The sequence below is a fragment of the Tamandua tetradactyla genome, chromosome 7, assembly GCF_023851605.1.
Source record: "Tamandua tetradactyla isolate mTamTet1 chromosome 7, mTamTet1.pri, whole genome shotgun sequence".
NCBI classification, from domain to species: Eukaryota; Metazoa; Chordata; class Mammalia; order Pilosa; family Myrmecophagidae; genus Tamandua; species Tamandua tetradactyla.
The window spans coordinates 61,580,705-61,604,150 of NC_135333.1; the positions used below are offsets into that span (position 1 = coordinate 61,580,705).

Here is a 23,446-nt window from a genome sequence, read left to right on the forward strand (position 1 = left end):
CTTCAAGTCTGGCTGGCTCAACTCTCCATCTCTGGAGGGGCCTTCAGGGGCTCAAGGCAAGAGGCTCCTGACTGCTCCCGGTCTGACCCCGTACCAGTCCATTCCCCACTAAGCAGCCAGTATGCCAGCTCAGAAATGTAAATCAGATAACATAATTTCCTTGTTTAATGCCCTGGTGGTTTCCCAGTGGCATCAGAGTGAACCCATAGCCGCACTGTGGTCCTCAAGGGACTGTGTGCTTTGACCCCTGCCCATTCAACTCCTTCACTCACTACTCTCAGTTTCCAGAACAGGCGGAGCTTACCCCTGCCTCAGGGACTCTGCTCTTCCCTTTGTCCAAAATGCTCTTCTGGCTTCTTTGCAACCTCCAGGGTTCAGTTTAAATGGCACCCTCCCTGATAACCCTATCAAAAACTGCCCCTCTTTCCCATTGCACTCCCTATGGTAGCCTTTTTCCCCATCATAGCTCCTACCCCATGCTTTGTCTATCTCCTCTGCTGCACTGTGCCTTGTAAAGATGCCATGCCTGCTTGTGCTCAACATCATCACTGAGGTGCTCAGAAACTCCTTATAGAAAGGATGAAAACTCAGCATTGATAAACAGTAGGGAGACACATCTTAGTTCAGTAGTTCAGTAGAAAGGATTCCTGAGAGAGTGGCCTCTGCAATTGGGAATCTCTTATGGCAGAAACTCTTTAGGCAAAAGCTGGAAGACCCCCCATTAGGGATGGGTAGAGATTTCTGCCCTGTGGAAAGCCAGTGATCTTAAGGGTGTTTCTGACAATATTCTGACTCTCTTTTTCTTGCTCTCTAGCTCTACAGTTCTTACGCATGCAGGCATGCATTAAACTTTCACCGAATGTCTACCATCTGGCAGATAATGTTGTGAAGTAAAAGGATATGATGGAAAGATAAAATGTGGTATAATCATATGAAGAAATATTGCTCAGCTGTAAAAAGGAATAAAGTTCTGATGCATGCAACAACATGGATGAACCTTAAAGACATCATGTTGGGCGAAATAAGTCAGACATGAAAGGATAAATATTATACATGATCTCACTGTTTTGAAACAATTGGAATATGCAAATTCATAGAGTCAGAATCGAGAAAATAGGTTAGCAGTGGATGAGGGTGGGTGGATAGATGGGGATGGGGGTAGGAAGCTAAGACTTAAAATGTACCATGTTCCTATTTGGAATGACAGAAATATTTTCATAATGGATGGTGGTGATGTAGCACAATATTGTGAGTGCAATTAACAGTACTGAGATATATATCTGAATATGATTAAAAGGGGAAATGTTAGATTTCATATATGTAACACAATGGAAAATTGTAAAAATTCATGGAACTACACTACACAGTGAACTCTAAGGTAAACCATGGACTTTAATTGATAGTACAGTTATAAAAATGTGCTATCATCAATTGTAACAAGTGTTCCACACCAATGCAAGGTGTTGGTGATGGGGTGGTGAATGGGAATCCTATATTTTATTTATTTATTTTTTTACCTCAGTTTTGAAGGACAATTTGGCTGGATACAGAATTGAATCCTATATTTTATGTATGATTGTTCTGTAAAAACAATAACTTCTGTAATAAAACAAAACAAAACTATGTGACAGGTCCTGCCTTTAAGGAACTCAGCAACCTAATTTTTGTCTCCACTTGAATGAGTTCTCATGTCCAGTGTGTGTGTGTTGTGCACAGGCGTGCGTCCACATTCATGAATGTGAATATGCATTAGGCTGTTTCCCTTTCCCGAGCCCAATTATCTCCTTAAAGCAATTGCCCCACTTCAGAAATGGAAAGAAAATCTATGAGGACTAAACCATTCCAGGGAAGTATGGGACCCCAAGACAGCATAGCTGAATGAGAGGTAGAGAGGACACTAGGAGCTTTATAGGAAGCAGAGGCCAGAGGAATGGTGTGACTCCATTAATTTCCATAGAGCTGTTACTTGAGAAAGGCTTACTTTTATTTGGTTTTTGTTTTCCCTACAATAGTCTTAACATGCAAAAGAAGCCTCACATTTGCTGAGGACCTACAGAGTAAGTAGCTCCATCCCAGCCAGTTTACTTTTGTTGTTTCAATGGGATACAGTGGAAAGAGTGTGGATTTCGAATAACATAGACCTGGATTAAAATTCCAGGGCTGTAACAATGATTGGATGAGCTAATATCTCTTAAAGTGTTTAAAACAGTGTGCAGTACATAATCAACACCATACCAGTGTTTGTTAAAAACAAAAGACAGTGCAATAACTAGATCTGTGATCTTGGACACATTACTTAACCTTTCTCTGACCTGTGGTTTCCTTACATGTTCATATAGGAGACCAAAACACTTGTCTTATGGATTGAATGAGATAATGAATGCAAAATATCTAGCCCAATGCTTGGTTCATCACAGACACTCAAGATGTGGTATTTCCTTCTCTCTTTGTTTCTGAAAGTTACTTAATTTAACTTCATTTAAAGTGAAGGAATTGATACAAAATTGGTTAGTGTGTTTATCGATTGTTTCTTTTTAAGTAGGAATATGAATAGTAGGCTGAACAGCAGGTTTTCCAGTGAATAATAAGATGATAAATTCAGGATTCCTTAAGACTCAAGAATGGGCCAAAGTCAAGGAGGTCTCTTCTTTAAAAGGTGAACCTGGCAAATTAGCACTGACCAGCCTACTTGTATTCACTGTTGTGTCCCCTGTACCAAGCACATTGCTTAGTACTTCTGGTACTCAGTAAAATATTTGTTGGGCTGTTAGTGAACTTAAGCCTTCAACAAAATAGTAACCAAACAACAAAAGACAAGGGGATCTTGAAGTAAATAATATAATGAACGACAAGGCATAGAGGACAGAGAAAATGGTGAAAAACTGAGCTCAAATTTTGTAAAGCCTGGTAATGGTTTGGAAGGCAGGGTGATAGTTTTAGGCTTTGGTAGCATGATTTATGCTTGTCTTATACAATCCAACTTCAAGGATGCCTTAAAATGAGTCTTGACTTTTTGTTATAATATTTGGCAGAAATCTGGCTGAAGGGATAGGATAGATGAATGCCAGATTTGCAAAAGGAACAATTAAAAAATAATTATAGGCAAAAAGGGCATAAAAAGACAGGAGTTGAGGCTCTTTTCGTATTGGGTTAGAGGGCTGCGTGAAAACTTCCCAGGCATAGTGAGTTTTCATCTGCATGACATTTTTCCCAGAAGTCCTAGATACTTTTTTAGATATGCTCACTCAGTCTACCATAATCTGCCAAACCAGTCTTCCTATTTTATGGAGAAACTGAGACATGGAAATGAACAAGTCTTGCCTGAGCTACGTTTCCTTCACCCTCCTAACCAGCCATCCCCAACTAGCTTGTTCAAGGACATGCCAAAGTGGGATTTTACCAGAAGTGATCCCCAATTAACTAGAATTTCTTCTCTTGGTAGGATCTGGGGGCAATAGTTGAGCAAACAGAGAAATGACAGAACAACTAACTGTGTAAAAAATAAAGACGTAACAATTATTGCATCACGCAGAAATACATGATCAGCTTACACTGGGGGAGGGAAGTTATTGGCAAGTGGTGCAGTTGGAGCCAGAGGGAAAGTTGGAGGGAAAGTAGATTTCAGCAGAGAATATAATCTGCTAAAAACAAACCCAGTTGCTAAAAGATTATCGGCTTTCAAAAAAAGGAAATGGCCTGGGTTTGCATCCTTTCCTGCATGCCATCTTGCTTTCCCTTTCCTTCTGCGGTCATTTATCATGTTCTAAATAAAGAGTTCTGAAATTTTTCTCAACAGCCCATGGAAGAGTGTGGAGAAACTGGTCTCTCCTACCCTGGGAGTCCACCTCCAGGGGCAGGTGCTGTCCAGGCTTAAGGGTCTTCGTCCCACAGCTTTCAGATTGCTGAGCTGGTGCATTGCAAGAAATTCCGGCCCTGCATTCTTCTCAGGCTCCCTCCCCTGGGCTGCCCCAGGGCAGGTGGCACTTGCCAGATGTCTTCTTATACTTACCAGAGGTTTCTCTAACAGAGACTCATGCATCCCTTTCAAAATTCTGTTGGCAACATTTGGGAATCTGTCCTTTGGCCTCCTCCCCACTTGTCTCCTCTGGGGACAGACAGCATGTCTAATTTTGGAAGTTAATGAAAACCACAGTCGCAATATGATACAATGGCCTGAGTAGTTAGATAGCCCCAGCACACAGTTGGTAAAAATGGTTACTCTTCCCTGGGTCAGACAAGAAGTCTATATCATTTGACCTGGGGTTTGAATCATCTGCTGGTGCTGCTGCCCCAGCCTGTCCACCTGCCTGGTAAATAGCAGGCCCTTGTCCCTTTCCTGGGGAACAGCTTCCTTATAGAGGACAAGAACTCCAATGCCTAAACCAATGGGCCACGTCTGAAGAACAGGAGCCTCAGCATCTGCATAGCATCGATGCTCTTGGAGCAACCCAAGAGGGCTGGAGGGTGGGGACCATCATGTCTTTAGCTATTTGCAAAGAGAAACCAGAGAATGTGGCTGGTTCCTGACATGGATAGAGCTGACAGAATAGACTGAGGAGCTTGGCCTGCTGAGTCTCTGCCGGAGTGCGTGCTTTTTCTGGGCTCCATCTCTCCACTCCAGCTTTCCTTCTTTGTCTGTCCATATGCAGCCCTCATCTGTCCCTTTTGGCATAAGCCCAATGAAAAGAGAAGAGCTGGTGATGACTCTTTCCATTTGGGACACATCTTCAAGGTATCCCCAAAGACTCCCCCCTTGCCAGGGCCTTTAACCACCATGTCTGGGCAATTATTTCTAGGAGTCAAGACTATTCCTAAGGAGAAGAGAATAAGGAAGGAAAAGATTGCCAGGGGCCACTGGAAGCCATATGATCCTCTGCACCACACTGGCACAATTAGAAATGAGAGCAAACCTGCCTGCATGCATGGAGTCCAAGGCCAGCACACTCTCGATGGAAGGCTCCAAGATGCCCAAGTATTCTATGGTGCTGTTCACCAAGAGCACCCTGGCTCTTCCTTTTTATAGCTCAGCTGTTATTTACATGGGTGAGAACTAAGTACTGCTCTGGACAGTGGTCCTGAGAAAGAGAAAACATCTGACTGCCCCCACCCCCAAGGTCCCGAGCAGCTCTGATTCTGGTGGTCTCATTAACCAGGCCACATGCTAGTGATGACTCATCCCTGGTTTCCAGCCAAAGGACATGCCAAGGATCCACCAGTAGACTCCTCAGGGTAATAGACAAAGGAATGGAGGTGCCGACTTTTTGTGAGCATCTGCCATCTCTGCCAACCTCCCCTCTTTTTGCTCTCTGCTCTCTGAGAAGAAGCCAAGGCTTCACTGCCCTTGTTTCCTCTTTCCCAAAAGACAATGGGGGCCTCAGGAAAGCCTCCAAAGCAGGGAAAATAAGGTTGCAGCCTCATTGTTCCTTAATATTCTGGAAGTGTTGGTCAAATCCTCTGAGTTTGGGGCAGGCAGAAGGACTTACCACTCCAGACAAAAAGATGGCTCGCTGCACCACATGCTGGGGCCAGGCAGTTGGAGCCACTGTGAGGGTGAGGATGTCACTGAGTTGGAGCTAGGGAAGGACATGGGTAAAAGGCTGACCCCCCACTTTGGAAGTGACACCAAGGCCGTTACGCAGCAAGTTCCCGGACAGCAGCTGGGATATACAAAACAAGATTCTACATTCTGGGGTAAAGGTCAGGTAAGGACCAAGTAAGGGATGAGGACTCTCAGATCTCAGCTTCCTTACGGCACTAACATGGCAGTCAGGAAGCCTGGTCAGAAGTTCAACAGACTGGGACAAAGAGGAGTTGGACATCCCTGGGCTCACCAGGGGACACCTCTTATCGGCTTACAGCAGCAAGGCTCATTGTCCACACCTGTGAGTGGGATGCTCCCAAAATACTCCCAACCCTAGTTAGGACCAGCTCAGGAATTGGGTGGGGCAGAACCTGCAGAAGAAGGGCCTAAGCACCTGAACTGACAAGGATCAGGGACATCCAAGGTGGCTGGGAGAAGTGAATCAGGAGAAAATCTATACTGGGGGATCCCAGGAAAAGAGACTGGTTTAACCCCTCAGGATATGTATGAGTCAAATTTTTTTTTGGGGGGGGGCAGAAATTAACAGCTGGAAAAAGGGTATAGAGTATGAACTATACCATCTGGCTTCCTGGAATACCAGAGGAGCCAGGCTGTGGAAGCTGAGACATGTAGGTAGAGGAATTTCATGGGAAAGCAGCAGGATGCAGAGCTGGATTGCTAAATTCAGTAGCCACCAGCCATGTGTGGCTATTTAAGTGTAAGTCAATTAAAATAAAGTTAACAATTCAATTCCTCAGTTGATAGTAGCCACATTTCAGGCATTTCACTAGCCACAGGAGGCTATGTTATGGATGGTGCAGGCAGAGACCATTTTCATTATCGCAGAAAGTTCAATTGGAGAGTGCTGATCTCATGGCTTCATTTCGTCCCTTAGGTCTGAAATGTCTTTGGGTCTCAATATGAACTGCAACATGAAAGTGAGTCCCAAGTCTTAGGCTGCTATTATTGAAGAAAGCTGGGGGCAAGGAAGGTCAATGAGTGTTTTTACTTTGGATTACATTCTCTCTGGACTATTCTCAGGCTAGAAGAAAGCTAAAAAAGAGAGGCCAAGGCTTAGATAACAGAGAGCTGCCAGGGTTTACCCGCCTCCAGCATCTTCCTCTTGGGGAAGAGGCTAAGAGCACTGGCTACTCCAGAGTGGGCTTTAGCCTATTAAGGATGCCTTTAGCTAAGGGGAATAAGGTAAGCCACAGAGACTGGTGTCTTCATCCCTCCATGACCTATGTGGAATCCTATATGGAGAAGACCTTCCATTTGGGGTGCATTTCCATCTTCCTGAGCAGACAGACTTCTGCTGAAGAGGAGAATTCTGTAGCCTTCCTTTAGCTCTTCTTTCTCTTATTGCCCACGCTGAGACATATCAGTGCAAATCCCAGGCCATGAACGAACACGATCAACCTCAAGCTGACACTGGAGTAGACATAATTGGCATTGCTTTCTGAGCCAGATTATTATGCGCCCTGTCTTTGGTGGGGCTAAAATGGGTTAATGCTTTGCGGCTACTCAGTGTCATCCCATCAGCAATAAAGGATTTTGGGTGGCTCCCTTTTTCTCCATACCCCCTCACTTTGAGTGAAGTTCAATTTGGAATTTTAGTTGAGATTACATTGAATCTATGGATAAGCATGAGAAATGACATCTGTATAATATCGAGCCTCTCAATCCATGCATGATATATTTGTCCATTTATTAGGGTTTCCTTGATTCCTCACTATAAAATTTTATACTTTCCTCTGTAGAGATTTTACACATTTTTTGTTAGATCTACTCTAGGCATTGACTATTTCATTTCCCTTTGTTGATAAGTTTCAGTTCATGGTAGGAGGACAGTCCAGCTATTTAGTTACCCTCAAACCATCTAAACACAACTTCTTTCATGCTGAGCAACTTGGTCCTGCACGGTCATGTAGGACCTGGGTACCATACAGTGGTGTCCAAGTAATTCCTCTTATGTGCAGGGAAGGAATTTTCTCTGGTTTGCTATTAGGTACTCAAATCAGTACTAACACTATCTCACTCTTTTCAAACCATCACCACAGATTCCTCAAGGTTTTGGTGGGACTGAATTTCTTTAAACTGGTTTTTGATCACCCCTAGTCTCTGTGTGCGTGCGTGCACATGATTGGGAGCAGATTGTGAATTCAAAGAGCAGGGTAACTGAATTTAGGATAGGGATTTACTTGGATAAATCCATTTTCCAGGGAGTCGTGAGGAGAAAGCATAGAAATGCAGACACTGGGAACATTTATCACCATGAAGACAATCAAAGAGTAAAGAATGCCAACCTACCAACCAACCAACTACAGAGACTAAAAGCATAGAGAAGAAAACTCAAGCAGTGACAACTTCAGATAACTTCTCCATGGCTGTGATTAATGTCCACCTTCCATTCCCTTGCTTCTAAGCTGTCCTTTTATAGCTAAGGCTTAAAAGTGCCAAACAGAATCCTAGTTAATGTTGAGATATGAGAGCTGTTATGTATTTGAGGTTACTGTTAGAAGCCACTGATTCCTGGGCCAGATTCAGCTAGATATTTCTACTAGAACCTCAAGTAGTTTCTGGTTTGGTTTTCTGAAATTTAGGGGGTATGCTTTCTCTGGAGCCTATTTCTGAATGAAGAACATCCTAATGACAATCCAGGAGACCCTGCTCTCCTCAATGCCCCTCCCAACTGATCAACTTTCTCTGATCAGCCCAATCTAGTGAACGCCACCCTCTATGACCAGAAGTTCGGTCCCTTTAGGGGAATTCATAGAAAAGATCCATTTTCCTTTCTCTTTATACCACTGATTGACCCTGGTGCACAGAATGCAAATAGCCTCAGGATGGCTCTCTTCTTTCTTTGGGGAAGACTCTCTGAATTTACCTCAACTTCTCACAAAAGGAACTCAAGGATTGAGGAAGCCAGGAGGTAGTTTATGGTTTAGATCATCCCAATTAAGAGCTCCAGTTATTGTTTAGGAAACTGGCTCATTCCCTGATTGGCAAAATTTAGGTAGAGGGTCTTCTAGGCTGAGGCCCCTGGAGGTGTCAGTTTCATTTGCTTCCTAGGACATTTTTGCCCAATACATCTGTGCCCTAGAGACATGAGTCAGAAAGTCCATTGCAGGACTCTGCAGACTGCATCAGAAACACATCTGAGTCAACTGGAATGACTCAAAGCTTTGAAATATTTAAACCATATGTCTCATGAAACCAGATGAAATGGTGCCAGTTTCCCCACTGAGAGGCTGTCATCTGAGACGGAAGCCCAGCTCAGCAGTGATCCTGCATTTCTAGCATCATGCAGTCATGCTGCTGTGGAGGGAGTGTGTGGGGGTGAACTTTTAAGTTCTCCTGGACACATGACCTAGGTAGGTGGAGATACTGCAGAAGGTGGCCAGGTCATCAGTAGACCTCTCTTTGCCAGGACAAAATGTATGCCCCTAAATGGGACTGGACTTGGAAGGGAAAGAGAAAAACAGTATATTTACTATGTTGGAGGAGGTAGGGAAATACTATAATTACCACCAAATGATAGTCATTAGGAGTCTTAGTCTCTGAAAATTAGCCAAGATCCCTAGGCATTCTTGATGAATGAGAGGAAGAAACAGCATTGTAAGAATATTGTCTGTTTCAAGCGCCTGGGAAGTTGTTTCCCTCTTTCTGAAAAGTACCCAGCAGATGCTTATTAACAGCTTGGTGTGATAGGGAATACATTGGGACTACAAAATCAGGGGTGCTAGATTCTAATTCCAGTTTTGCCATTGAGTAGTGGTATAATTAATATTGGACACTTAATTGCTCTGGGTCTCACTTCCCTTGTCCTCAGAATGGGGATGCCAATATTTATCTTACAAGAGTGGTTTGAGGTCTACATGCAATGATGTATGTATAGAACATGGTTGGCTATCAAGAAATGTCAGTTGAATAGTAAATTGAAGAAGGAAATGGAGGTGCTTGTCAATTAACATGGATCCAAAAGCCAAGGAGCAACCTCTCCCTCTCCCAAATTAATTCTGGAACAAATCAACTTTTTACCCCCCGGGACAAGTAAACTTTTGAATAAAAACAGGAAGTATGGCCAGAGACTCTTCTTTTTTTGCCTCTAGTTGATCTGTGTCAATCTGGAAAAGCTAGTAAAGGAGGGGGAGAGAATTGGCACAATTCTCCTAGAATCTACTCTTTCCTTCTCGTTGCTCTCCAGAACGTGATGCAGTAGCCAAGGGAGGCATTGAGTTGCTGATGTAACTTCTCTGAGAAGTTAACTTTCCAAGTTGTGAATCCCAGACCAATGGAGGCCAGGATTTTCACCTGTCTACAGAGCCTGGAGATGAAAGGTACTGTTTAAACCAATCTGCTTCTGGGCAGTGTCATGGTGGCTTAGTGGGAGAATCTCACCTGCCATGCTGGAGACCTGGGTTCGATTCCCAGGGCCTGCCCATGCCAAAAAAAAAAAGTAAACCAATCTGCTCCTGTATTATCCAGGACAATGAGGTAGGGGCTAGATAAGGAGGACACAGAAAATCCGAATTGACAGGTAAGCCAACCTTCCCTATCCTGCCTCTTCAGACAGTGGTTCTAACCTCTCTCAACTTTTTTTCTAGAAGCTGCTTACAAGGATTCAAGCATGGAAACTTGCAAATAACTGTTCCTCCTGTGCTCGAGGATGTTAAGGAGCAGTGATATACCCTCTGAGGTAGGGAAGAGAGGGTCCCTGTAGGCTGGAACACTGAGCCTTGAGCAAATTCATCCCTGGCTGCAGTTTTTATGTGAGATTGGTCTCAAACTGATGAGGTGAGCATAGAGTATGCAAAAGACTGAGTGGGGCTGGGGGGTTGGGCCTGGAGAGGTTTGGTTCACCAGTCTATGGACATAGTTTCTTCTAGATTATGTCCTATGGGACATAATCAGGGACCGGATGGGAATGAGAGGAGAAGGATCCTTATCCACCTCCTCTACAAGGAAAGGCTCATCTCTGGGAGGAATCTGTTTCCCAGACATGATCCAGACCAGGAACCAAGGTTCTATTTCATAGAGTTGGCCTGGTTCGTGTCTTGGCAGGTTTAGGAGTTGGAGCATTTATTAATGGAGATAGGATAACCTTTTCACTTATTATTTCTGCCCCTCACTCTCCTTCCTTCAATACCTCTGCCTCTCCTTCTTCATTCAATGTCTGCTAACCAGATTCTCTTCCTTAGAGGCCTACCTTGGGTTTGAAGGCAATGAGCTTCAGGATCATCTCCACAGTGAAGAGGCCGGTGAAGAGCATGTTGAGTATGTTCATGGCGATTTTGAACAGGCAGCTCTGACCATAGTGCTGTGGGAGGGGCAGATCCCCAGGGAGTGGGGAAGTGGGAGATGATAAGAGTGAGGGTATGCTAGCTTCTCACCACCCTCGACCTTTTTTCCCAGACTTCTCGGAGGCCCTCATCTTGACAGAGGTCTTCTTTAACCCAAACCCCTGGAAGGGCCTTTGCCTCTCGTGGGCAGGCAGGGGGACTTGGGAAATCCTATAGGTTTTTCCCCTTCTCTGTTATCTCTGAAAACAGAGGTCAGGAGAGGTCTGTGCTCCTTTTTTGATTATGACAACTTTATGGAGACTTTCAGCATTTCAGAGAGCTCTAGCACAAGCCGACTTCCATGAAGTTAGGTGGATGCAGAACCAACCTCCACATCCCACGACAACAATGAAGCCTTTGAGCTCAAACACTCTGCTCTCCATTTCCTTCACTCTCTCCATTTTATCAACTCAGGATTCTTTCATAAGGTCCTAGAGAGAAGCTCATCCTTGAGAAGGGACACTTGTCTTTTTCTGACAGGGAGAAGAGGACAGCCCTTCTGTGCCTTCTGCCTCCCTTGGCTGTCAGGATGATGACTAGCCAGGTCTTTAGCACCTCCTACTTCTCCCCCATTGAGGCACCAAGGGACCAGGGCTCCCCCAGGACTGACCTGCATGGCCAGGCAGATGGTGTTGAGCAAGATGAGGACAAACATCAGGTACTCGAAGTAGGTGGAGTTCACCACATACCAGACTTTGTACTGGTGCTGGTTCTTGGGGATGTACCTCCGCAGTGGCCGGGCCTTGAGGGCATACTCCACGCACTGTCGCTGGAGGGAGGCGGTGGTGGGGTGAGGGGCAGGGAATGGGGGAGACAGTAGGCTAGTTACTTGGATGATGGCATGGGGATGGCAGAGAACGGTGGGATGTAGATGAAACAACACACCCTGGAGGAGGGGTTCTCAGGAAATCAGAGAAATGATCTCTTGTTTTAGCTTGCTTATATGTTTGAGGGGTTATTTGGAAAAATAAGTGGTTTTCCATCACTCCCTTAATCAAGGAGAGAATCCCTTCTAGTCAAGTCCCCTGATCTAGACTATAGGCAAGAGGTATGTGTCTCTTTTTTTCCCAACACAGTAATACCTGGCATAGTGCTTGGAATGTGGCATTCGATAAATACTCACTGATTGATGGATAGCTGGTTTTCCAATTGATTAATTCCTATACCACAGGTCTCTCCTTAGGACATTCCCTCCTCAATTTTTCTTTCCTGTCCTAAGTCAATCTTCCTGATTTACTAGCATCCACAAATTAATTGATAGGGGCTGAGATGTTGGGCTAATCAGCTTCTTGGGATTCCAGCACAGACCCAGTTCCAGTCTCTGCTCTGTACCCTGATTTCCAAATCAGGAGCCAGAGTTCACTCCAACCTTTTTTCCTTGTCCTCACGTCCCTTGTCCAATCTTCAAGCCACACCAATTTTACTGCCTTCCTCCCTTTTCCATTGCTGCTACTAGTGACCTGACTTTGGGTCTCATCACCTCTCAACTACACAACTGCAGGGCTTTCTAATCAGCTGCCTTGTTTCCTGACTTACTCTCAGTGCAACGTCCACATAGCAGCCAGAAAAATGAGTCTGAATGGAAGATGTTGACTTGAAACCCAGGAAGGGCTCAACTGGCCTAGATGGGCTAGCATAGAGAACTTTGTGTCATGCTCCTGCCCATTAGCAGTCCTGAGATGGCTCACAGGCAGGGCATGCTTCCCTGTGGACCCTACCCATCAGGAACCCAGCTGGGAATCTGACCTCAGTGATCATACCCTATATCGTACCTTAACAGCTTCCATTGTCACTCATGGACTTGCCAGTTTTCTGGAAAGCTGGGGTTTCATAGGCTATCAGAACATGTACCCATATGGCCTCTAGTTAAACCTTATTGCTGTCCCACCTCATGCAAAGGTCTGTGTGTTCTACTTAAACCATTTAAGAGTAGTGTCCCCTTCCGCATCTCAAAAATTCTTGCTCCATCTTTGTTCTGGTTTCTCTCCTCTTTAACAATTGAGCTAATGCACCTGGGCACCTTCTAACTCATCAGCTTCTAGAGAGGGCAGAAGATTTCTTCACAGAGCCTATCACATCCCTTAAGCAATGTTTAACAAATATTTGCTGGCTGAATGCATTTACAAATTCTGGAATTTCCAGGGATTTGCATTTTCTTTTGCACAGGCTACTCAAGAAGACTGAGAGCCCTATTCTCATCGAGGAGTGGAAGGATGACCTTAGCATCTACCTGGACCTGCCCACAGCTGTCCTCCTCAGGGGCTCTGCTTCCCTCCTCACCTCCCTGCTCCTCTCCTTCCTAGGAAGCTACCTGGTTCTTGTCCAGCTCGCAGTTCTTGTACTCCTGCTCTCCCTGCTCCTGGAAGGTGACAATGACGAAACCCACGAAGATGTTCATCATGAAGAAGGCAATGATGATGATGTAGATGATGAAAAAGATGGAGATCTCCACGCGGTAGTTGTAGATAGGGCCCTTGTCTTCCGTGTGGGAGTCGATGGAGCGGTACAGCAGCCTGGAGGAGGAGACAGGCCCCACATGGGGAACTGGAGAAGCAGTGTCATCTCTGTGGAATGATGCCACCACTGCTCTTAAGGGTCCCTGGGATCAGCGGTGCTGGAAACAGCTCTAAGCTGGGAGTCAGAAGCTTTGGGTTCAAACTGTAGCTCTGTGTGACCTTGGATAAACTACTTAACCTCTTTGAGCCTTAGGTCTTCATCTGTACAATGGAGGCGATAATTCCTGACTCTCCCACCTTGAAGGGTGGTTGATATAGTGTATATAAAGGTGCTTTGGAACTGTGTAGAACTATTTAAATGTAATATCAACCATGGACATTGATTTCAGTATTGTAAATACTGAAACAGGGAAGACTTGGAGGATGTCAGAGTGAATGTAAAATAAATCTATCCAAGAGCAAATACAGATTTAGATAAAAACGCTAACATGACCCATGCTTATTTTCTGGTTTTAGACTTAGGTAGTTTATCTCTGTGTGCTAATCATTTGGGCCTGGCTGTGTGCCCATCACTCTTGTTATCCTTCATGGACAGGGCTTACCTCTCCACTTCCTTTGCAATTCCCCACTGTACTTGGCTTTAGGTACCATCTATAGCTCACCTCATAATATTGCTGACTCTCATCTAAGACCCATACGCTGTTGTTAAAATAGAAATAGAGTTTTCTGACTGTTTAGATGATAATTTCACTGGAATAGAAATTGGGGGGAAAGCAGGTGACCAGAGGGGTCTATGCAAAGATCTATGGAGCACCTGATGGACAGCTGCTTGGTAGAGGTAATGCAGTGGAAAAGGCCAACCAGGTTGGTCTTTAGATGTGAAAATATTGCCTCTGCAGAAAAATCTGGACACAGGCTTCCATCTATTTCTTAATTTCCATTGTAAGGATCTCTAAGGAGATCAGGGTAGGGTCTAATTAAAAAGAGACATCTTGGCCACCTTTACCCACACTGAGTACACACTGGGGGTGGAAACATCAAATCCTATAGGGATCAAAGGGCGCGCATCTAGGGAAATTCTCAAACTGCACTCTGGATGTCATGCTAGACAGTGATGTCTAGCATTGTGGCTCACAGTGACGTGGGGAAGGGGAGCTTAAAGAAGCTCATTTTTGTTAGCATTTCTAAAATGCTGACATCTTTTAGCAAAAGTCTGTGTTTTAGCAGTCACTGTGGCCTATAGGTTGTTCTTGAAGCACATCCTCATTCTCTGGGGAGACCACAGGTAAGTATGACCTCTGGGAAGGGGTGAGGGACATCACCAATCTTGGGAAATGGGAGGAAGGCCAATGTCTTGCCCTGTGGCATCCTGGGTGAGGTCCTGGTCAGCATACTCACTCTGGCCACCCCTCAAAGGTGGAGACGGTGAACAGGGCCATCATGGCAGCCAGAACATTGTCAAAGTCAAACTTGCTGTTCTCCCAGCTGCGGGGCTGGATGATGGGGTGGTCAACCTCCCCGTCCTTGTACGTGATATAGCTACCCCTGAGAGAGGAAGAGAAATAATTTATTCTGGGGTTGCCCATCGCCCTGCACACCTGATCAACCAATGACTCCTGGCACGCTGGGTGAAATGGGACTGGCTGGGCTTAAATCCCACAGGCGTAGCCAGTGGAAGAACGTCAGTGGGTAGACCACTCAGGAATAAATAAAGTTACATGGTGTACCGGTGAGCCTATATTCTATATGGGTAAAAGTCCAGCTGTCACTGCTGCCTGAGAAAGGTTGGGCTGTCCGTCCTCTCACTCCAAGTCACCAACGTGCCAGAATTAACTCTCACCCTGTTCACTGTGACAGCTGGCTGTATCCTGCTTGTACTCACTTGCATTCTGCTTCAGTCTGCTTGGAACTATCTGAACAGGTGTAGAGCTTTCCCTAGAAGGCAGAAGAAAACAGAGTGATTGGAGATGCTCATTAATCAATGAACCAGTCAAGAAACGATCAGTGAGCATCTATAGAGCCCTGCATTGTGCTAGGGGCTACAGGGATAAACAATGTAAGGAATGCGAAATCCAAATGAGTAGACATGACCCACATATAAAAAGCAGCCAGCGAATAAAGACACTTAGGGTTGCAAATACCACTGGGATTCTGAAAGGGAGCTTCAGTTTAGGAAAGCCAGACTCTGTGGGTAGGTCTCCTGAGGGACGCAGGAGTGGAGCTGGCTCAGAGGGATGGGTTAGATGGGAGGAAATCGGTGGAAGTCTTTATACAGTGGTGGTGGTGGTGAGGTATGGGAGAACAGTAGAATTAAAAAGATGAAGACAGAAAAGAGAAAAAAAACAAGGAGGACCCTGGCTTTGTGGTTGCAGGGTCTCATCAGGAAGCAGTGGGGGACAACCAGGCAGAGTTCTGGAAGCCAGGTGGCGAAGTAAGGATGGTATCGGTACATCGAAGGTGACTGACGCCGAGGCTTAGAGGATGAAAGCCCCGCTCCCTTTCTTGCTAGAAAGAAGGCCCAGGGAACAACTCCTTCCTCTCCAGTCTGACCCGACATGATCTTCTTTTCATTGCATCTGCTGCCTCCCTTCCCTGGGGGTGCTGCAGGGTAGGGAAAGAAGCAGGACTTTACCTTGAAGAGCTGGACCCCAATGCAGGCAAACATGAACTGCAGCAGCGTGGTGACAATCACGATGTTCCCGATGGTCCGGATGGCCACGAACACGCACTGAACCACGTGCTGCAATGGGAGAGGGGCGGGGGTGGGGGTGGGGCTTTGGGACGCGCCTGCAGCCTGAGCTCCCTCCGGTCACCCCATAAACCTTTCCTCGAGGCCCCACGGGCAGCTGCTCCCACATATCGGGGAAGAAATTGGGCCAAAGCGGCAAAGCAACCTTCCAAGAGGCACGTGGTGACCACAGAACCCAATGGAAAGCCATGTTCCCCATGGGGCTCCGGGTGGTAAATGGCCCTGTGACCTACCCACTTTATATGTGGCGGTCAATGGCCCTGGCCCTGCCATGACCCTGCCCAGGGCCCAGGCCCATCCCACTCACCTTTAGCCCCTTGGCCCTGTTGATGGCCCGCAGGGGCCTAAGAACTCGTAGAACTCGCAAGATCTTTACAACATTGATGGCACTGGACCTGGGAGAGAGAAGGGGAGGGACCGTTCTGTTCCTGGGGGAGCAGGCGGGCGTGTGGAGAGGGTCTCTTGACAGCACTCATCCCAGGCGAGCTTGGGGAGATGTAAAGTCTGTTCCAGGCTTTCCCATCCTCGGGACCATTCTCCCACCCTCTGCCCTGTAAGAACCCAGAGCTTCTTGGTGCCCCAGGACTTTCTCCTGGGGGAGTACATCATACAAAAATCAAACCACCGTGAGTAATTAGCGATATAATGTGCTCCTCAGGGGGCACCGACAGTGTCAACATGATTCAGGGCCAGACAAGCCTGGATTCCAATCCCAGCTCCTCCATTCTGCAGCCAAGTCACTGAGAACAAATTTCTCAGCTTTTCTGAGCTCTAGTTTCTTCATTGGCAAAAGGGACAGCGATCATCTCATAATCATCACCTCACTGTAAGGATTACATGAGAAAGCCACGTGAATCCTCCAGCCATGCCCTTGACACCTATTACGGACTTAATAACTGGTAGATTGTATTATTATGTCTGATGAAGAAGCCACTTGGAGAAATAATGCACTGCTGGCAGGTGTATTATTTCAGGCCTGTGGCTGGCAGGTGGTGGGTGCAGGGGGTGAAGGAGGTTGCTTTGGCTTTCATCTTCACAGACACATGTCCTAGGCAGGTGCCCATTACACTTGGATGTAAAATGCACTCTGGTTCATAGCACGGTCAGGACCCATGGAGAAATGGGGTCTACACAGCAGGTCCACACAGCCAGGAGACCAGGGTTAAGTCAGGATTTCTGGGAGCTTCAGGTCACTGGGAAAGGAGGCACTGGGGCAGGCTGTAGCTTCCCCCATAGCCCCTTGGCAAGATGCCTGGATGATTTCTGGAGATATCTCTCCTTCTTGGTGGGATTTATTAACCCCAGCTCTGAAGCTGATCTCAACCCTTAGGCGCTAACCAAGGGATTGAGATGCTCTTTCAAGCTTTCCTTAAAAAATTGTACGGCACGTTGGCAAGCAGTACTTTTGTTCTTTGAGTGGTCAGGATGAGAAGCTCAAGAAGGGGCTTGTGGAAAGATCTGATTTCTTTGGATCGTGGCTTTCTTATGCCAAAGGATCCAGAAGCCTTTTCTATTGATCACTGCATCTTACCCCACAGATTCTGGCGGGGCTCAGTTTATATTGAATAGCAGTTGGAAGAGACTGGAAGGGAAGCACAGACTGATGGGGGGGAAACTTGGCCCAAGGTTAAATAGTGAGTTAGCTGGCAGAAGAACCCAGGCTTGCAGACTCACAGGTAGAAAGTTTTGGGCAATATAATTGATGACCACAGCAAAGGCTCTTCCTCCCAAGGGTCCATCTCTACCCCACCTAGGCTGGCTATGAAAACATCCTTGGGAAGGGAGACCTGGGTCCCCTGGGACTTAAGCCTTTTTTGCCACTTGGGCAAGTCTCACGATGCCCCACATCTCAATTTTCTTATCTATAAAATGGTGATAACACTTGCCATGGCTACATGTCTTTTTTTTTTTTTGTGAGGACCGTATTAGAATGTATGTGAAAGTGCTTTAAAAATTAAATCATGAATATCATTTATCAGGTACGATATCTTGGTAGCAACTAGTTATCAGATTCATTTAAAACTGAGAAAGGTGTGCAACCCTGGGGGCTGTACAGTGGAATCACTTGCAGAGTTTTAAAAAATCCTAAAGCCTGGCTGCACCTCAGACATACTAAATTAAAACAAAAGAACACAAACAAAACAAATCTTTGGGCAGGATCCAGGTATATGTCTTTTTAAAAGCCACCCAGGTGATTCCACTGTGCACCCAAGAGTGAGAATCGGTCCTTCCCAACTTGCTTGCTATCTGTCCATGTATATCACCCATCTATCCATCCATCCGATATTCAATCATCCATCCACCTACCTGCCTACGACATACCTGTGTTCGTTTATCAATCAATCATCTATTTATCTATCTACCTATCTACAATAACATCAGCCTGTCTATCCATTTATGTTATCTATCTATCAACATCAGTCTACCCATTTATATCATCTATCTATCATCTATCTGTCTATCTGCCTGTTTGTCTATCTACCTACCTACCCATCTACCTACATCTATGTCTGTCTGTCTATCCATCTATATCTTCCACCTACCTACCTTCCATCTATCTACCTACCTATGTCTGTTTGTCTATCTATCCACCTACCTACCTATGTCTGTCTATCATATATCTGTCTGTCTGTCTGTCTATCTATCTATCATCATCTATAACTAAAATTTCGGGTGTTTTGACTGGAGAGAAAGGCGAAAGGAAGGGAGGGAGGACGGACCTGAAGACCAAGGTGAACCACGGCAATAGCAATGGCCACTGATGGACAGCCAAGGGCACTGGGCACAAGGTGAGAGAGGTGGGAAGGCCCTGGGGACAATCCTGTCTTCATACATGGGTCAGGTCCTGCCTGTCCATGCAAGACCCAGACATTCAAACATATTCCTGCTGGGTCAACATACCCCCATGTGTAATACTATTGAGGCATCAAAGCCACCAAGTTATACAGCTTCCAAGACCCCCCTCACAGCACAGTCACAGAATCCTGGTTGTTTCTTCTGACACCCAATCTTTGCTGCATACACTCATCTCAGACTGAGGGAGCCCTACTCACTGGATGCCAAAGGAGATGAGGGACACGCTGACCACCAGCAGGTCCAAGATGTTGAAGTAGTTCCGGCAGAAGGAGCCCTTGTGGAGGAAAGCCCCGTAAGCAGTCATCTGCAAGGAGCACAGAGAAGCATGGGTGTGACTGGCCTTAGTGCATGCTCCAGACACCCCTGCACACCCCTTTTCCCCACATCCCTCTGTGGGCAGGTCCCAAGTACCTCTGTAGGGCCCAGTTTAAGAGCAGTGAGGTGTCAGAGAACTGGGGGATAGGCAAGGTCAAAGAAGGAGATACTGTGCTAAGAAAAAACATTTATGCACCCACCAAAGAATCCTCCAGCCTAGGATGTGCACCTGCCAGACCACGTTAGACCCTTGAATCCTATATTTGAAGCCCTTCCAAGTTGGGCCCTACCATCCCTCTATGATTTTCCACTGTCCCTTACCATACGTTCTCAGCCATCCCATTAGGGTCCTTTGCTGTTGCTGCCAGGTTGGGTTTCCCTTGTATGCAAACTCCTCACTTCCTCTTCGAATTCTACCTATACTCTAGCTGATCTTAAGGGCCAGCTTAGGGCACTAAGCACCTGGGGGGAGGTATGCCCAGCAGGGTGACCAACTGTCCCGGTCTGCCCAGGACGTTCATGGTTTTAGCACAGCAGGTCCTGTGTCCCAGGAAACTCCTTAGTCCTTGGCAAGCTGGAATGGTTGGTTACCCGAAAACCCAATGAGAAGTTCTACTAATCAGTCTGACAACTAGCATCCTCTACTTCCTGGCCTCATTGTGCTTGTGATGCGCCAAATATCCTGAACTCAATTTTTCTATCTTCCTTCTAGAAGGCATGTTCTTTAAAGGTAGGTGGTGTGTGTTTGGAGAAGCAGTGTGGGACCGTGGTTAAGAGCACAGACTCTGGAGCTAGATGCCTGGGTTTCTATCTGTGTGCCCTGGGGCAAGTTACTTAATTTCTCTGTGCCTCGTTTCCTGATCCGAAAAAATGGAGATAATGATAATATCTCTCCTATAGGGTTTAAGCATCAATGGGGTTATTCCCTATAAAATACTTTGAACGCTATCCTGCAGATAAAAAGCTCCATGTAGGTGCTGATTACCCTTGGAGAGAACTCAGTGTAGGGCTGAATAACTTGGATTTGAACGCTGGATTCTTCCTGTATGAGGGAAGTTTGGTTTCCTGTTCTGTAAATGGGGATACCATTCCTTGCCTTTGTGAGGCTTATACAGAAAAACAATCTGAAAGCCCTTTTAAAGCTAAAAAGGCAACACAAGGGATGATGGCTAGTACTACAAGATTTGGATACTGTTACCTTTTTTTAGAGCTTAGGACAAAGTAGTGCCCTGCTGGTGCTCAAGAAATGGCCTTCCTCATTCGGCTGACTTGGATGAAGGGCCAATGGATTTCCAGGGTAAGGGCCGTGAAAGGCCATGGGCGATGAAGCATCAGCCAAAGGGAAAAATTTGGAGCTGATGGCTGCGAGGCTGAGAGCGGCTTCCTGGTCACCTGGGGTCCAGTTCATCTCTTTGGAATCAGAGCATGCCCAGGATAGCTTGTCCACGGAGCAATTCAAAAGCAAGCACAGGGGAAAATGGCAAAAATAGCTCTCGCAACCTACTTCTTTCCATTTATCTCCTGCAGCAGGGGGTCACAGGGGACTCAGGCACCTGTGTTTTTGCAACAGTGTCTAGAAGTGGATAGTTATATAAAAGGTTGCAGAGGAACAGAGTTGGAAGTCTCCCCCATCTGGAGGGGGTTCACTGTCCTGTCACTTAGTGAAGATCTAGGGCTCCAGAGGCTGGGCTCAGGCGGCTCCCATAGTTCATGGCAACCAAAGAAACTTCTGTTCCTGCATAAGATAGGGCACCTTCCCAAGCCATTTTTAGCCTTCAAGATAGCACTGGGTCTCCTTGCTCCTGGCATGGACTTCTGAGGCTACTGCTGAACTCCAGAAGAGCCCTCCCTTGTATGGGGAAAAGTATTCCTTAGAGAGGAAGATGACTGGAGCTCAGAGTTCCTAGTTCTATCCTTTGACTCTGGGCTCCAGTTTTGTCTGGGGACCCTAGAACAAGACCACTGCTTCAGCACGTGTGTGTGCATTTGTGTGTGTGTGTGTGTAGGCACACACACACTTGGGCAGGGCCAGGGGAAAAGTGGCTGTGGGAGAAAGGGCAAGTGATGCTGGGTAACTGCATCCTTTATTGGAGAGTCACTGGTGGCATTCAAGGCAACAGAAAAAGCAATGTTCAGGTACCCATTGCAAAGTGTCCTTCCTTTACCTTGGTTTGCTAACTGCCACCCACCCAGACTCTACTTCCTGAAAGTTCTAAGACATTACTCAGCAAAAGCCTATTGCTGGATTATTCCCAACCTAAGAAGAAATACAGGAATGGGCCATGGAGTCATAGACTCACTGAGCTGGAAGGGCAGAAAGTGACAGAGAGGTGGTTAACTCCTCACCAAGCAGCTATTCCCACTGTGGGACAGCTCCAGCTAACCAAAGTGTCTCATCTCCTGTACTTTCTGCTCGTTGGTCCTGGTTCCATCTACTCCCTCTTCTACATGACAGTCCTTTGCATTCTTCAGGCCAACTACTGTGGTACTACAAGCCTTGTCTTTTGAAGGCCAAACATCCCTGCATCTTTTAACAGTCCCTTATACTCAGTGCCCACCTAGGCCAGCCATTGCTGCCTCTGCCATTGGCACAAGATTGCCTTCGGGCATGCAGAGGCAGTGGCGGGTAGGAGGTACAGGGATGTGCCCTGGGAATAGGGTTTATATTCAGAAGCATACTAAGCATAAAAGAGAATAGAAGTGGGAGAGGGTAGCAGGAGAGGGGAAGGTCTTGCCATGACAAATGCTTGCAAAGAGACCTTTTACACAGGCTTGTATGGCAATCTTGAAGGGAAAATAGCACCATTGAAATCTACAAGGGAAGCTCTGTGGAGGGGTTCTGAGAATTGAGAGTCAGAGCTTTTCTTGTCCTGGGAAAGAATTTTAGGTATCTGGGTGCTTCCCTGAGTTTGAAGTCCCAGAAAAAAAACAGCCTGCCATGAAAAAGGCACCTAATGCAGGCATGTGTCCTAATGCACGCATGCAACTCTTTGCTCCCTTCTCTGCCAAACCCCAGGAACTGGGGCCTGGTCAGAGCTACTCTCCTTGAGTAGAAAAGAAAATACAGAGGCATACAATTGATTAGCTGGAACCAGGGACAGAAGCTAGGGATTTGAGCATGGGGCCTCTTGGGGACAAGGCATACAAACACTGCCCCACTCAAATGATTTCTGAGGTACCCCAGAGGGTGGGGTCATGACTTGGGTGTTTCATCAGGACAGGAAGTGCATGTAAGGCTGGCAGGGGCTGGCAGTCAGGTATTGACATCCAGTGTCCATCAGCCACGGTGACAGATGCAAGGGGGCCAGGGTACCTTTGGAGGGAGGGTCCCAGGCAAGTCTCCCGGGTGTAAGTCAATGAAGCTGAAGTACTTGCTTCAGAGCCAATACAACCCTTCTGCTTGGGCTATGGGTAAAATCTATCCCTTGTTCTCAGAGAACAAACGAAGTGTGCTCTCCTTAAGCCCTCAGAACTCACATCCTGAATCTCAGATGAATTAGCTTGGTAATGCATTAGTTTAGATGTTCATAAGTATACTGGAAAAACCTAGAAATAATACCTCTCAGCCCCATGCTGGTCATGTTGTAGCAGTTCCAAAAACAGAGCTCTGGCACCCAGGGCTGGGTCAGCAGCAGGCAGGGCTGTGCCCAGGTGCTCTGAATCCAGGACTGGGAGCCTGGGTGTTCAGGCTTTTCTCAGTTCTTGGTTCTTAGCCCCCCGGACTGAGCTCCCCAGTACAGTTCTCTCCACCCACTCCCTCCCCACCTCACCTTCCCCATCCTTAGGGGAAGGGGTATTCTAACAAAGCTTTCTCTGGGTAAGCCAGTGTTCAGAGGTAATCTATATTAGTCTGTGGAAAACCCTCCGGTAGGAAACAGGCCCCAAATCTTTCATTAGGTCCAATGACCACAATCACGTGGACCCAACGGCAGCTTAGTCCTGATGTCAGTCTTGCCACAAGCACCAAGGGGGGTGAGCAAATGGGCATCCAAAGAGGGCAGCCAATGGGCTTCGTGCCCGAGAGCTTTTCCTCCTTGGAAGTTTGAGTGGCATTTCCTCTGGGTAGGAGGAGGAAGGAGAGTTCTAAGTAGGGGTGAGTTGTCCACTACTGGGAGATAGAATGTGCAAGTGAGCATGTGAGAGTGCA

The 23,446-nt window shown here is 46.4% G+C and overlaps 1 protein-coding gene across 2 annotated transcripts in view; it reads right to left on the reverse strand.

Moving 5' to 3' along the window:
- The window catches only part of CACNA1C (calcium voltage-gated channel subunit alpha1 C), a 739,906-nt gene that overhangs the window by 79,373 nt on the left and 637,087 nt on the right, over window positions 1–23,446 (reverse strand). For both annotated transcript variants that reach the window (XM_077169590.1, XM_077169589.1), the window contains 8 exons: window positions 19,182–19,288; window positions 16,436–16,523; window positions 16,012–16,119; window positions 15,262–15,314; window positions 14,778–14,924; window positions 13,235–13,436; window positions 11,534–11,692; window positions 10,791–10,901 (listed from right to left, as the gene is read on the reverse strand). In XM_077169590.1, the coding sequence (XP_077025705.1) occupies window positions 10,791–10,901; window positions 11,534–11,692; window positions 13,235–13,436; window positions 14,778–14,924; window positions 15,262–15,314; window positions 16,012–16,119; window positions 16,436–16,523; window positions 19,182–19,288 (975 nt within the window). The remainder of the gene's footprint in view (window positions 1–10,790; window positions 10,902–11,533; window positions 11,693–13,234; window positions 13,437–14,777; window positions 14,925–15,261; window positions 15,315–16,011; window positions 16,120–16,435; window positions 16,524–19,181; window positions 19,289–23,446) is intronic.